Source organism: Ranitomeya imitator, chromosome 1 (genome assembly GCF_032444005.1).
Source record: "Ranitomeya imitator isolate aRanImi1 chromosome 1, aRanImi1.pri, whole genome shotgun sequence".
NCBI lineage: Eukaryota > Metazoa > Chordata > Amphibia > Anura > Dendrobatidae > Ranitomeya > Ranitomeya imitator.
In genome coordinates, this window is record NC_091282.1 from 329,791,542 (window position 1) to 329,804,735 (window position 13,194).

At 41.5% G+C, this 13,194-nt stretch overlaps 1 protein-coding gene across 1 annotated transcript in view; it reads right to left on the reverse strand.

Annotated features, from left to right (window-relative positions):
* The window catches only part of MYO18B (myosin XVIIIB), a 1,113,366-nt gene that overhangs the window by 729,312 nt on the left and 370,860 nt on the right, over positions 1 to 13,194 (reverse strand). The window contains exon 20 of the mRNA XM_069750613.1: positions 5,509 to 5,719. Within this exon, the coding sequence (XP_069606714.1) occupies positions 5,509 to 5,719 (211 nt within the window). The remainder of the gene's footprint in view (positions 1 to 5,508; positions 5,720 to 13,194) is intronic.

Below are 13,194 nucleotides of genomic sequence, written 5' to 3' on the forward strand. Positions count from 1 at the left end.
GGTCTTTTTGCCCCTTTGCGTGGTTTTCGTTTTAGGGTTTTTTGTAGACTGCATAGTTCTCTTTGCTATCCTCGCTCTGTCTAGAATATCGGGCCTCACTTTGCTGAATCTATTTCATTCCTACGTTTTGTCTTTTCATCTTGCTAACAGTCATTATATGTGGGGGGCTGCCTATTCCTTTGGGGTATTTCTCTGAGGTAAGTCAGGCTTGTATTTCTATCTTCAGGCTAGTCAGCTCCTCAGGCAGTGCCGAGTTGCATAGGTAGTGATAGGCGCAATCCACTGCTGCTTATAGTTGTGTGAGGATAGATCAGGTACTGCAGTCTACAGAGATTCCACGTCTCAGAGCTCGTCCTATTGTTTTTGGTTATTGCCAGATCTCTGTATGTGCGCTGATTACTGCACACTGTGTTGCCTGATTGCCAGCCATAACAAGAGGTGAATATATCAATATTTTTTATTTTAATTCTTTATTTTAGACATTAATATGGATCCCAGGGCCTGAAGGAGAGTTTCCTCTCCTTCAGACCCTGGGAACCATCAGGATACCTTCCGATACTTGGTGTCCCATTGACTTGTATTGGTATCGGATATCGGTATCGGCGATATCCGATACTTTTCGGGTATCGGCCGATACTATCCGCTACCGATACTTTCAAGTATCGGACGGTATCACTCAACACTAGTGGGGAATGAACTGGTGATAATAATTAATGAACCCCATAAAGCCCTGTATCGCTTTAAGAGAATGGGGTTCCTGCCAGTCCATCACAGCCTGTAGTTTGACATGATCCATAGCCAATCCTTGGGCAGAAATTATATAACAAAGCAAAGGCAAAGACTCCTGCTCAAACACACACTTCTCCAACTTGGCATAGAGGGAGTTTGCCCATAGGAGGTCGAAGACTTTGCAAACATCTCTCTGGTGGGAGTTTATATCTGGAGAGTAGATGGGAGTATCATCCAGATAGACTACAACCAAGGTGGAGAGCATATCCCGGAAGATATCATTTACAAAATCTTGGAAAATGGCTGGGGCATTACAAAGCCCGAAGGGCATCACCAGGTATTCATAGTGCCCATTCCTGGTGTTAAAGGTCGTCTTCCATTCGTCCCCCTCACGGATGCGAATCAGGTTGTAAGCACCCCGCAGATCAAGATTATTAAATACCCTCGCTCCCCGCAACCTATCGAAGAGCTCAGATATCAGGGGCAGAGGGTATTTATTCTTAATGGTGATGGTGCTAAGACTCCTGTAATCTATGCATAGACATAATTCTCCATTCTTCTTCGGCACAAAGAAGATCCCCGCCCCTGCAGGTGACACTGACTTCCTAATGAATCCTCTTGCCAGATTCTCCTGAATGTACTGAGATATTGCCTCCATCTCTTGGAGAGATAATGGGTAGACTCGACCCCGGGGAGGCTCAGCACCAGGTAAGAGGTCAATAGGGCAGTCATAGGAGTGGTGAGGCGGAAGGGTCTCCGCAGCCCTCTTGGAGAACACGTCTGCATATGGCCAATAGTGCTTGGGGAGAGAGGAAAGATATGTGGGTACTTCAGTTGCAGCAACCTGAATGCACTCCCTCAGACATCTACCCTCACAAGATTCACTCCATCTCAGAATTCTCTCTGAGGACCACTCTATATGAGGAGAGTGGTAGCATAGCCATGGTATACCCAACAGGACCTCATCAATTCCCTCGGGAATGACTAGCAGGGAGATAATCTCCTGAAGAGATGGAGACATGGATAGAGTAAATGGGATGGTTTGGTGTGTTATCTGAGAGGGCAGTGTCGACCCATTTACCACTCCTACGGTCACAGGTTTGGCGAGCATCACCAGGGGTATTGCGTGTTGCTGGGCAAAGGCAGATGACATAAAATTGCCCTCCACTCCGGAATTCACGCAAAGCTCTACCATAAGAGTGGATGGGCCTATGGTAATTGTCCCCTTGAAGGACAGTTTGGAGGAAAACGTCGCTGTTTTCCCGACCGCTGGGAATATCTGGAGGCAAGATGTACTGACTGCCAGCAAACATGACAGACCTTGAGTGCACGAGCGGTCCGGGACTTATATCCCGCTTGTGATACCTCCATGGGCTCAGGTGACTCGGACGCCTGGACCGGAAATTCCAGAGGTCTGGCGAAGATGGGAGCCAGCCGAAATCTCTGCCTACACTGGGCTCGCTCCAACCTTCGTTTGTTAACACGGGTGGCAGTGGACAAACTTGCTGCAGCCACGCTAGCAGCCTGAACATCTACTGTGGTAACATCCACAGCTGAGGTTGAACCCTCAAGAGCCGCCAACCTGCCCTCCAGCTGCTGGATATACCACTGCAGTCGCTGTTCTTCCGCCATTACTAGCCAGACCCTTGTGCTAGTATAATGTTAGGGCTGGCGGAACGCACCAAGTAAATATAGAAATAGTATAGGTGCGTCCGCAGCCCAGGGTCCACCGTGCAGGAGTGGAACCTGCTGCAAGTAAATGTCAGCACTATATGGCAGTACTATGTCAGAATAGACACAGGTTCCATCACCCGGTCTGTATTGGAGTGAACTCTGTTGCTTCACAGAGTCGCCGGAATTAAAGATTACACTGTGCCCTGTTAGCATTCACAGGGCACAGCAAGTGGGTACTAGTGGGATCCCTGCAACTCACCCCCACTATGCTGGTGGTTGATCCCACTCTGACCCTAGGTGGCTTTTGAGCCGGTGCCTGAGGACGCCCTGAGTCAGATGCTGGGATCAAACGGGAGTTCCCACCCTACACTGTCGGACTGTCAGGAGATGCTAAAGAAATCCGCACAGAGTGCGTACAGTACCGCAGTGGCGGTCACTGCAGGATGGACGCAGTATATTTTGTACCTGGTGCTGGATGGCACTATCTGGCGCTAGACAGCTACAACACTGGGGAGATCTCAATCATGCAGTTCATGCTAGACAGGAATTTACAGGAACTGGAGGCTGTTTGCCAAGAAGAGTGGGTAGCTTTACCATCTTAAAAAATCAAAGAACATCATCCACATTTACCACAAAAGATTTCAAGCTGTCATTGATGTTAGAGTGGGCAATACACGGTATTAAGCAACAGGGTATGCAAACTTTTGATAGGGTAATTTGGATGGTTTAGCCTGTCATTATGATTTAAAAAGAGAAAACACAGTAGTTTGACAATAAATAGCTTTCTCCAACCACTAACCATAAGTGGAGAAAAGGTTTTGGTGTTATCATTCATATTCTCTGAAAAAAAAGGCCAAGAAAGCAAAAATTCAGCCGGGGTATGTAAACTTTTGAGCACAATTGTATTTGCGAACAAATGCATTCAGGTGTTTGACAGAGGGGAGAGGCCTCTACTCAACTCTATTAGATATTTTAGGATTCAGCTAGATGCAGGATATAACACAGGCAAAGTCAACAAGGAGGTCATAGAGAAAAGTGGGGAGGGGGTATTACAGTGGTCACTTTAGAAATATACTGAGCTAAATACACGCAGGAGAGGTAGGAGTTATCACAGAGAGTTTGAAAAGCTGGGTGACATACCAAACTAAACACACGCAGGAGAAGTAGGGGTTACCACAGATAGAAGGATAATATAGTTCAAGGCTTCAAAAGAAAAAAACTTTCAGTAAGAAATTTAAACAACTAAGGGTATGTTCACACGTTCCTGATTTCCATCCTTTTTTTTTCAGGACTGTTTTTTAAAAAACTGCAGCTCTTGGCAGAAAACGCAGGTCCTTTTTTTGTCCTTTTTTGATGCGTTTTTTGATCCTTTTTTTGATCCTTTTTTTTATGCAGTTTTCTATGCAGAGTCTATGTGTTTTCTAGGAAGTTTTTTAGGGTTAAAATGGCTGAAAATACCCTAACCCTACCCCTAACCCTAACCCTAACCCTACCCCTAACCCTACCCCTAACCCTACCCCTAACCTTAGTGGAAAAAAAAAATTCTTAATTTTTTTTAATTGTCCCTACCTATGGGGGTGACAAAGGGGAGGGGTGTCATTTACTATTTTTTTTTATTTTGATCACTGAGATAGATTATATCTCAGTGATCAAAATGCACTTTGGAACGAATCTGCCGGCCGGCAGATTCGGCGGGCGCACTGCGAATGCGCCCGCCATTTTGCAAGATGGCGGCGCCCAGGGAGAAGATGGCCGGACGGACACCGGGATGCCGGGTAAGTATAAGGGGGGGAGATTAGGGCACGGGGGGGCATTGGAGCACTGGGGGGGGCATCGGAGCACGGGGGGATCGGAGCACGGGGGGGCAGCCACACTCCGCCCACGCACTTCCGCCCGCTTCCCCGCACTTCCTGCTGCAGCGGTTCTGCACCACAAACCGCAGTAAAACCCGCAGATATTTTTTTCATCTGCGGGTTTTACTGCGGGTTTGACCTCACAATGGAGGTCAATGGGTGCAGAACCGCTGCGGCTCCGAAAAAAGAAGTGACATGGTACTTCTTTTTCCCGCAGCTATTCAGCGCGGCTTTTTTCTTGATTTTCCGCATTGTGGGCACAGCAGTTCCTGTTTTCCATAGGGTACAATGTAATGTACCCTGCATGGAAAACAGCTGCGGACCCGCAGCGGGAAAATCGCGGCAATTCCGCATGAAAAAAAGGATCGTGTGAACATGGCCTAAGTTTGATTTGAATAATAATTAAAATACTAGCAAGTACTATATTCACTGATTTATCAGCGTGTAAAAGAGGTAGAGGGCCTAATTCATTGTTTGCATTTTGCTAAGTCAATATTCTTTTCTTATCATTTGAATACATTGACATCTTTTGCTCCAAATTCTTCAAAATGTCTAATACAATTCGCAAATGAATCAAAAATGTGCTTTATATTTCTCGTAAACTTGTTTTCCACCTTTTTCTAGGAAAACGTGTCATGATCTATGAAAATGTCAAAACTTTCTGAAAATGACTCCAGGGAGGATTGGAATGCATTTGTGCAAACATTTGTGCCTATAAAAGGTAGAAATTCATGAATCGGGGTGCAGCCATTTGGAAAACAAACCAGGTTCACAATGGGGAGCAAGCACAAATAACAGATTAAAAAAAACTGGTGAAATACAAACAACAAACATTGTGTTTTTCTTACAATGGACTGAAAGCACTTTAGCAAAATGCTCCATTTCTCAAAAAAATGCCTTTCAATAACAGAATACACTTTAAGGTAGCTGACTGATTTAGTATTTTCTATATTTCAATTTCAAAACCACCTAACATAGTAGAAATTGTAATGATCTTTATTACTTGCTCATGATTCTTGTGAAAGTATGTTAGAAATTACATTACGACCCCTCTTGCACTGAACCGATAGACCTCTTTCTCAACCTTTTACATTTACCAAATACATCCCAAAGAGATTGTATTGAACGTCTAACCTAGAAAAGAACTTTTTACAAAGGAAAATGAAAACAAAGTGAAAAGCTCTGTGTACGTATAATATATGCACCATTTAGAAGAAACTTTTATTGTCCAATAAATACACAAGTCTCTTACCTATCCTGCAGAGACGCATAGCATCTAATAGCTGAGCTCCTGCAAGCTGGATTCTTACAGTGGGGACATCAATAGCAGCATTAATTGGATCTCCTGCTGTTCCTCTGCAAAGTTGTGAGCTTTTGCATTCTGTGCCATCCATTCCCAGTCTGGGGACCAGACAGTGTACAAAATGTATTTGGGACCGTTTTAGCAAATTCATCAGAGCGTCCTGGGGCAAACAAAGGAAGCAGAAATCAAATTGTGTAAGATCATTTTCTGCTAAGCCGTTTTCTCCTGACACCCAGAACACATAAAACAACCTTGTATCTCTTTTCTTACATATGCTGCACTTTCCCAAGATTATACAATAAGAAAGTAGCTGAACAACTTTTATGTAGATGGGGAGGACAAATAAATAAAAGAAAGAGTAAAAAGGAAGCATTATCTAAGGATAGGAATAATAAAATCATTCTGGGTTTAAATCAGTGGGTAATATCTTGGACTCTGCATGCCTGTTTCCTATAGACATGCAGTATGTTGCTTTGATTTGGGCTCTTGCGGCAGCAACCAGTTTGGCACTGGCAAAACTGAAGTGCAGTACCAAGAGTATCCCCTAGTTGGCATTAGGTCTTTAAAATGACAACAAGACAAAGGACAACTGAGTAAATGGGTGGTCAGACAGAAGGATGGCTCCGCAGTCACTTCCCCACAGCTTCTATCACTTCTATCAGGGGATGACACTGAGTCACTTACCAAAGCTGCTTTCACCAAATCCCCTGATGACATCCATAAGCAATCATTGTGATGTTGATGGAGGCAAGGAAAAGTGACTACAGCTTCTTTTAAAGCAGCCACTTTTGTCCCTGCCACCCCATAACTTAATTTTATTATACTGCAATGCTTCTGTCCCTACCACCTCTTTCAACGAAATGATACAACAGCATCCGGGGGTGGTGATAAAAGCAATGTAAGTGACAGTAGTGTGGCCCTACAGCATATATCACTGCCGTGAAATGAATGTCACCAGAGGAACAACCCTGGTCCTTCATCTTGATTCTATCACCGCCCTCTGATGGCAGGGCAATGACAGAAGCTGTGGAGCTACACTGATGTCACTCACCCTGTTTCTATTACTGCCCCCTGATGACATCTCATTTTAGTGAATGGAACAGCAATGGCAGAAGCTTAGTAGCAGTGAGAACTGAAGATACAGAGCTACAGAGACAGGAGAAGTGTGATTGTGGTGAAAGAAGTCTTGGTCATTTCTTCCTGCCTACATCACCATCACCATGATTAATTATGGACGTCATCAGGGGTTGGTGGCAAAAGAAGCTGTGGTAAGTGATGACAGTGCTATCCCATTATGACATCCCATTTTGGAGGGGAGTGATAGAAGATGCAAGGAATTGACTTTAGGGCCATATCCCTGTGACATCCTATTTAACACTCCCCTCAAAAGAAATATCACAGGAAGTAAAAACATTACTATGTATTAGCTGTATAAGAATTACAGTATGGAATTTTATTATAAAGCAAATTGCAAAACCGTTAAGGATTAAAAAAAATACTTATTTATAAAGGGGATTATATGTATCAGACAATCCCTTTAAGTCATAAAAGGTGCCAAAAGAAAGGTAACAGACTGGAGGCAGACTCAACACTCAACTGACATACTGCCAAAAGAAAAGAGCATTACACAACGATAAGCACATTGGTATATAAATGTATAAATTTTATAGACTCCCAAATGCAAGTACTGTCATAAAAACCTCAAGATAACCTTAAAACTGACAAATACATAATAGAAACAATGATATGTAACTCACAAAATATACAGCAAGTGTCCATAAAAACCATATGTATATGGACCTAAATAAGATCACGTATACATTGGCATATTTTGAATGGTACCTGAGAAGGAACACCTATATAATATCATCAAAACAGTGTATGGCAAAACATATGAATAAAAATCCAATGGATGAGAGTACTATGAATAGATAAATATAACTACTGTACATAAATGAAATAAATGAAAGATCCATGCATATGTAGAAAATACTTATAGGTAAGAAGCCAATACACCCAGGTGAAAATTATCAGATGCAGCTTCACCAGGGAAAATACTTCATCAGGTATTTCCACTGATGTTGTTTAACAGCAGTAATACGTGTATGGTCTATCTCCACTGACCTGTTTCACTGTATACCTTTGGTTCTTGGATCCCATACCCATATTATGGACTTGATCTGATTATTTTCAGCAGTGTATAAAGGCTTATTACCTATAGGTACTTTCTACATATGTGATGTAAAATGTCTAATAAGTATGGCAATACCCCATATGTAGGAGAAAACCACTGTTTAGGCACATGGCAGGGCTTAGAAAGGAAAGAGCACCAATTGACTTTTTGAATGCACAATTGGCTGGAATCGAGAGCGGATACCATGTCATGTTTGGAGAGCCCCTGTTGTGCCTAAACAGTGGAAACCCCCACAAGGGACCCTATTTTGGAAACTAGACCCGAATCCTCAGGTGTTTCACAAAAGTTTATAAGGCACAGCTAAAAATAAATAAATAAAATTTTTCCAGCATAAACTTTCTTTCAGCCCCAAATGTTTTATTTTATCAAGGGTAACAGGAGAAAATTGACCCCAAAATGTGGTGTGCAGGATCTCCGGGGTGTGCCAATACCCCATGTGTGGGGGAAAACTACTTTTGAGGCACAGTGCAAAGCTCAGAAGAGAAGAAATGCTATATCGGAGTTCAGATGTTGCTGGAATGGTTAGAGGGTGCCATGTCATATTATCAGTGCCCATTAGGTGTAAGAACAGCAGAAACCCCGCATTTTACAAATGACATCTCTCAATGAATTCTTCTAGGGGTGCAGTGATCATAATGACACAATATGTGCCTCACAGAAATTTATACCATGGGGCGGTGAAGTAAGAATAATTCCATTTCTTCCACTATAATGCTGATTTGCCCAAAATTTTTATTTTTTTAAGGACTAATAAGAAACAATGGACCTCTCAGTTTGTTGTGCAATTTCTCTTGAGTGCGCCAATACCCTACATGTATTCGGGAACTACTTTTGAGACATAGTGCAAGGGAAGGAGGGCTATATTATAGTGCAGATTTTACTTTTATAGCTTGAGGATGCCATGACCCACTGGGAGAGCCCCTGAGGTGCCAGAACAGCAGAATCCCCCTTAAGTGACTCCATTTTACAAGCTAAACCTCTCATTGAATTGATCTAGGGGTGCAGAGATCATATTAAGACCACAGGTGTGTCACAAAATTTTACATTATTGGGCAGTGAAGAAATAATAATTACATTTTACCACCAAAATTTTGCTTTAGCCCCAGATTTTATATATTCACAAGGTGAAATGGGAAAACTGACACCAAAATCTGTCCCACAATTTCTGCTGAATGTAGAAATACCCCATATGTGGCTGTACAGTACTGCTTAGCCATACAGCGAGACTCGGGAAGAATGGAGCGCTATTTGCCTCCTGGAGCACATATTTTCCTAGAATAGTTTGCAGATTCCATATACAAAGCCCCTAAAAGTTGGAAAAGCAGAATCCCCTCTCAAGTGATCCCATTTTGGAAATTATACCCTGTTAGGGTTGGCGGACCACACCGAATATATATATTTATTAGGAGAAGTTGGTGCGTTGGCAACCCGGGATCCACCGTGCAGGAAAGCACCTGCAGCTAGATATGGCGGTACTATTTAGTAGTATAAACAGACTCTGTTACTTCACAGAGTCTGTTAGCAAGGATAGCACTGTGCCCTGTTTGGCTCACAGAGGAACACATCTACTTAGTAGAGCAGATGGTGGTCATGCAATCAAATGCAAACATGAAACTCCTCGCCGAAGGTGCCAGCATTCTAGGGGCTTATTTCAGCCAGGTCCCTGAATACACATACAAACATGACCACACTGGTGCTGAGCTCATACATAAATTGACACTAACGCATGGCCGTGTGGTCATGCACACCTCTTATAGCTGCAGCAAGTACAAGGCCTTCCTAGGAGGACCAATGAGAGACTGCCACAGACGTTGAACACCTTCAGGACCTTCCTAGAGGACCAATAGGATTTGCTGCATTACCTGAGCATGTGACCCTTGATCTCCAATGAGAGATCTTACCCTGGGCATGCTCAGAAGGGGAAAAGTAGGACTTAGCCCCAAAGACGTCTGCTCGCTGTTGACCAGTACTGGCCACAATGGCAGAAGCTGGAAGGACAGCAGTAAGCCTTCGCACAGTGTCAGACTGAGCATAACTCTGGGACCGACGCCTCCACTGGCAGGCTCCACTGCAGCAGGAGAAGAATGGGAGACCGCAGCAGAGATGGCTCGAGATTCCCCTGTGCAGAGGCAGGAACTCGACCCCTAACATACCCCTGCCAAAAATGTGGATGCTAAATGTGATTAATACACACTGGTGCTCAGAAGGCAGAGGGGAGCATTTGGATTTGGGAGCGCATAATTCGCTCAATTTCTTTTGAGGTACAAGTAGCCATTTCTCTGTTCTAGAGCCTTTGTACTATAAGTAACATGGAATCCCCTTATATTTTCATCAACAGATTATGGACGTGAGTGGGGACTTTTATTGGGAACATTTTACATGAATGAACATTTTTAATGAATGGGATCACATTTATCTGGCGCTCTACATTGAGCACTTACTTTGGGGTTTCCATCTAAATCTCTGAGTAACATGATTCAGATGAAACCCCTGAGGGATCAACTCACTAGAATGAGGCAGCAGAGTTACTATGGACTCCATCTGGCCTCTGTTCAACGTTGTCCTTCTTTTCAGAAGTGCACAAAACTCACATTTTTATGCACATCAAAAAAGACGGACACCGCCGGATCACAGGTCAGGTGCCAACAGTGCCTCCATCTGCCTCATAGGGAATCGTCCACAACGGGTTCCATCTGAATTACGTATTTCAGAGATTTACACGAAAACTCCAAGGTAAGCACTCAGCGCAGAGCGCAGGATAACTGTACTCTGAGCCTTACTGCGATATTTGGGAGGCAGAGTGAAAAAATCAACAGCAGGTGAAGAATTGATTTTTTTATTTATTTTTTACTCCGTTCCTCATGCGATATAAGTAATTAAACTACTTTATTCTTCGAGTCGGTGCAATTACAATGATACCAGATTTATAATGATTTTTATGTTGGCTGCTGTCATACACTTAGAGATTCTTTTTATTGCAAAAACGAGTTTTTGCATCTCCATATTTTGAAAGCTCTAATTTTTCCATATTTTGGCTGACAGAGTCCTGTTATTGCTTGATTTTGCAGGATGAGTTAACATTTTTATTGGTACTATTTTCAGTCACATGACGTTTTTGATCGCTTTCTATTCTGATTTTTGTGGAGGCAGAATTAACTAAAACAAACAATTCATTAATTGTTTTTTTTCTTCGTTCTACATGTGGTGTAAATGATAAGCCATCTTAATTCTTCAGGTCAGTATGATTACAGTTATACCACACACATCTTTTTATGTTCTAGTGCTTTTACACAATAAAAACTTGTATAGGGAAAAATAATTATTTTTGCATTCTGAGAGCTATAACTTTTTTACTTTTCCACTGATGGAACTGTATGGTGGCTTGTTTTTTGCAGGACAAGATGACTGTTTCAAAGATACTATTTTTATTTACATTTATCTTTTTTATCATGTTTTAGTCCACGTTCTTATAACAGTATGATTGATAAAGCATAGTCTGCTACTTTTGGGGGGGTTATTTTTATTATTTTGTAATTTTTTTTTACATTTTTTTTTACTGTTTTACATAGTCCATTTATGAGACTTTCACTTTTTTTACTTTGATTGCAGGTATATTACATTGCAATGCACCAGCATTGCTTTTTATTATACCTATACAGAAAGCTTCTGACACCATGCTGTCAGTGACAGTTCAAAGTCATGACGGACATAGCACGTCATGGAGCAGGAACTGACACTCGCTCATGACTTGCTATATCAGTCATTAGGTGGAAAGGGGTTAAATAAATGCTATACAAACAAAATAAATTGAAAGACCAGTCTATACTTAAATCAAATTCTGCGGATGCACATTATTCTTAGAAATAAAAGAATTGTCTTAAAAATTTGACATTTGCAACTATATCTTAGAGAATCAGTGAAGAAAATAATTTCTAAATGTTTGTTAATTTGATGACATGGGAAAATCAATTTCAAGATCAAGATTATCAGCAAATTTGGTATCCTGAATAACTAAAAAAGAAGAGAATGTCCAGCTTCACTGAATCCGTAAAAAAGAGTTTTCTTTATTCACAAACTTTTAATCAGTTGTCATGATTAAGGGAGCTTAGTCTCCAGAAACGCGTTGAGATTCTTACCCATATGGTTCGAGCTGAAGTCTGTATCCTCTTTGCTTAAAGTTTGTGAATAAAGAAAACTCTTTTTTACGGATTCAGTGAAGCTGGACATTCTCTTCTTTTTTGGACCTTATACGCCTGGACACAGCGGGTCCGTGCTCCTTAAGTTTGATGTATGCATCACGGGTGAGCTGGCTTATATTTCCTCTTCCATCCTGAATAACTACACTCAGCTAGACATGAGGAATATGTTATACTTCATCCATGACATTATTTTTTAGGTATGGGAGTATAGCCTGAGTTAGCACTGGTGATTCCAATATTTATTTTTCTATAAACATGATTGTGAAAATTACATAATAAAATAGTTAATGAGGAGTTGTAGTAAAGGTCACTTAATGGCAATAACTGGGACTGCACTGCTAAGGAAAACTGAACTGAGGACACTTTCTTTAGAAAAAAAGTGGTGGAATTTTGCTTTAAATGTTCTGCAAACAGAGAAACTCAGTGACAATCATTTATATTATTGTTACCTGCACCACTGGTCTGCTTAAAATCACAATCTTCTGCTAGTTCCACATTTATGCTCATTCATTCTGCTTCTAAACATGTGTGATTATATATTTATTGATTAAATAAAGTTCTAAGCATGTATGAGTATACTCCAACAGATTTGTCAGAAAATCTATAGCGTCCTTGCAGAATCAAGATTATATTACCATATCACAAAATACTCCAATAAATGTGAACCATTGAATGCAAGAAAAAGATTTGTTATTTTGCACACTGAAAAAAGTAATTTTGGTAAAAAATTAATTCAAGTACAGGTTGCAATATGAGTATACCCCAAAGTGTTAGAAAAAAAGCTAAAATTTAGACTACAAAAACGTAATTAACAAGAATTCAACCACAGGTAAGTCTAGTAATTCACTAAACAGGTGTCCAGCAGACAGTTTGTTAGGGTTGGCGGATTGCACTAAACAAAATATAGAATAAAGTGCAATCGCAACCCTGGGTCCACCTTGCAGAAATGAATTTGCTGCTAGTGTGAACAATGACAGAACAAAACAGCAAGCGTTACCTTAAACACACTGTGTAGTGCCACATAGTGTGAAAGAAACTCTGAGTACCAAGCTCAGTTACTTCACAGAGAGGTACTGCACTAAGAATGCTAAGTACTTTACCCTGTTAACGTCACAGGGATGTTAGCACCTGGATTGAGCTCGCTCTGCAATTAAAATGGAACTCTTATGAAACTTTGTAAAATACCCTGTCGCCTTCATTGGGAGGAAGAATATGGGTTGAGCTTGCTCTGTAACTGAACTG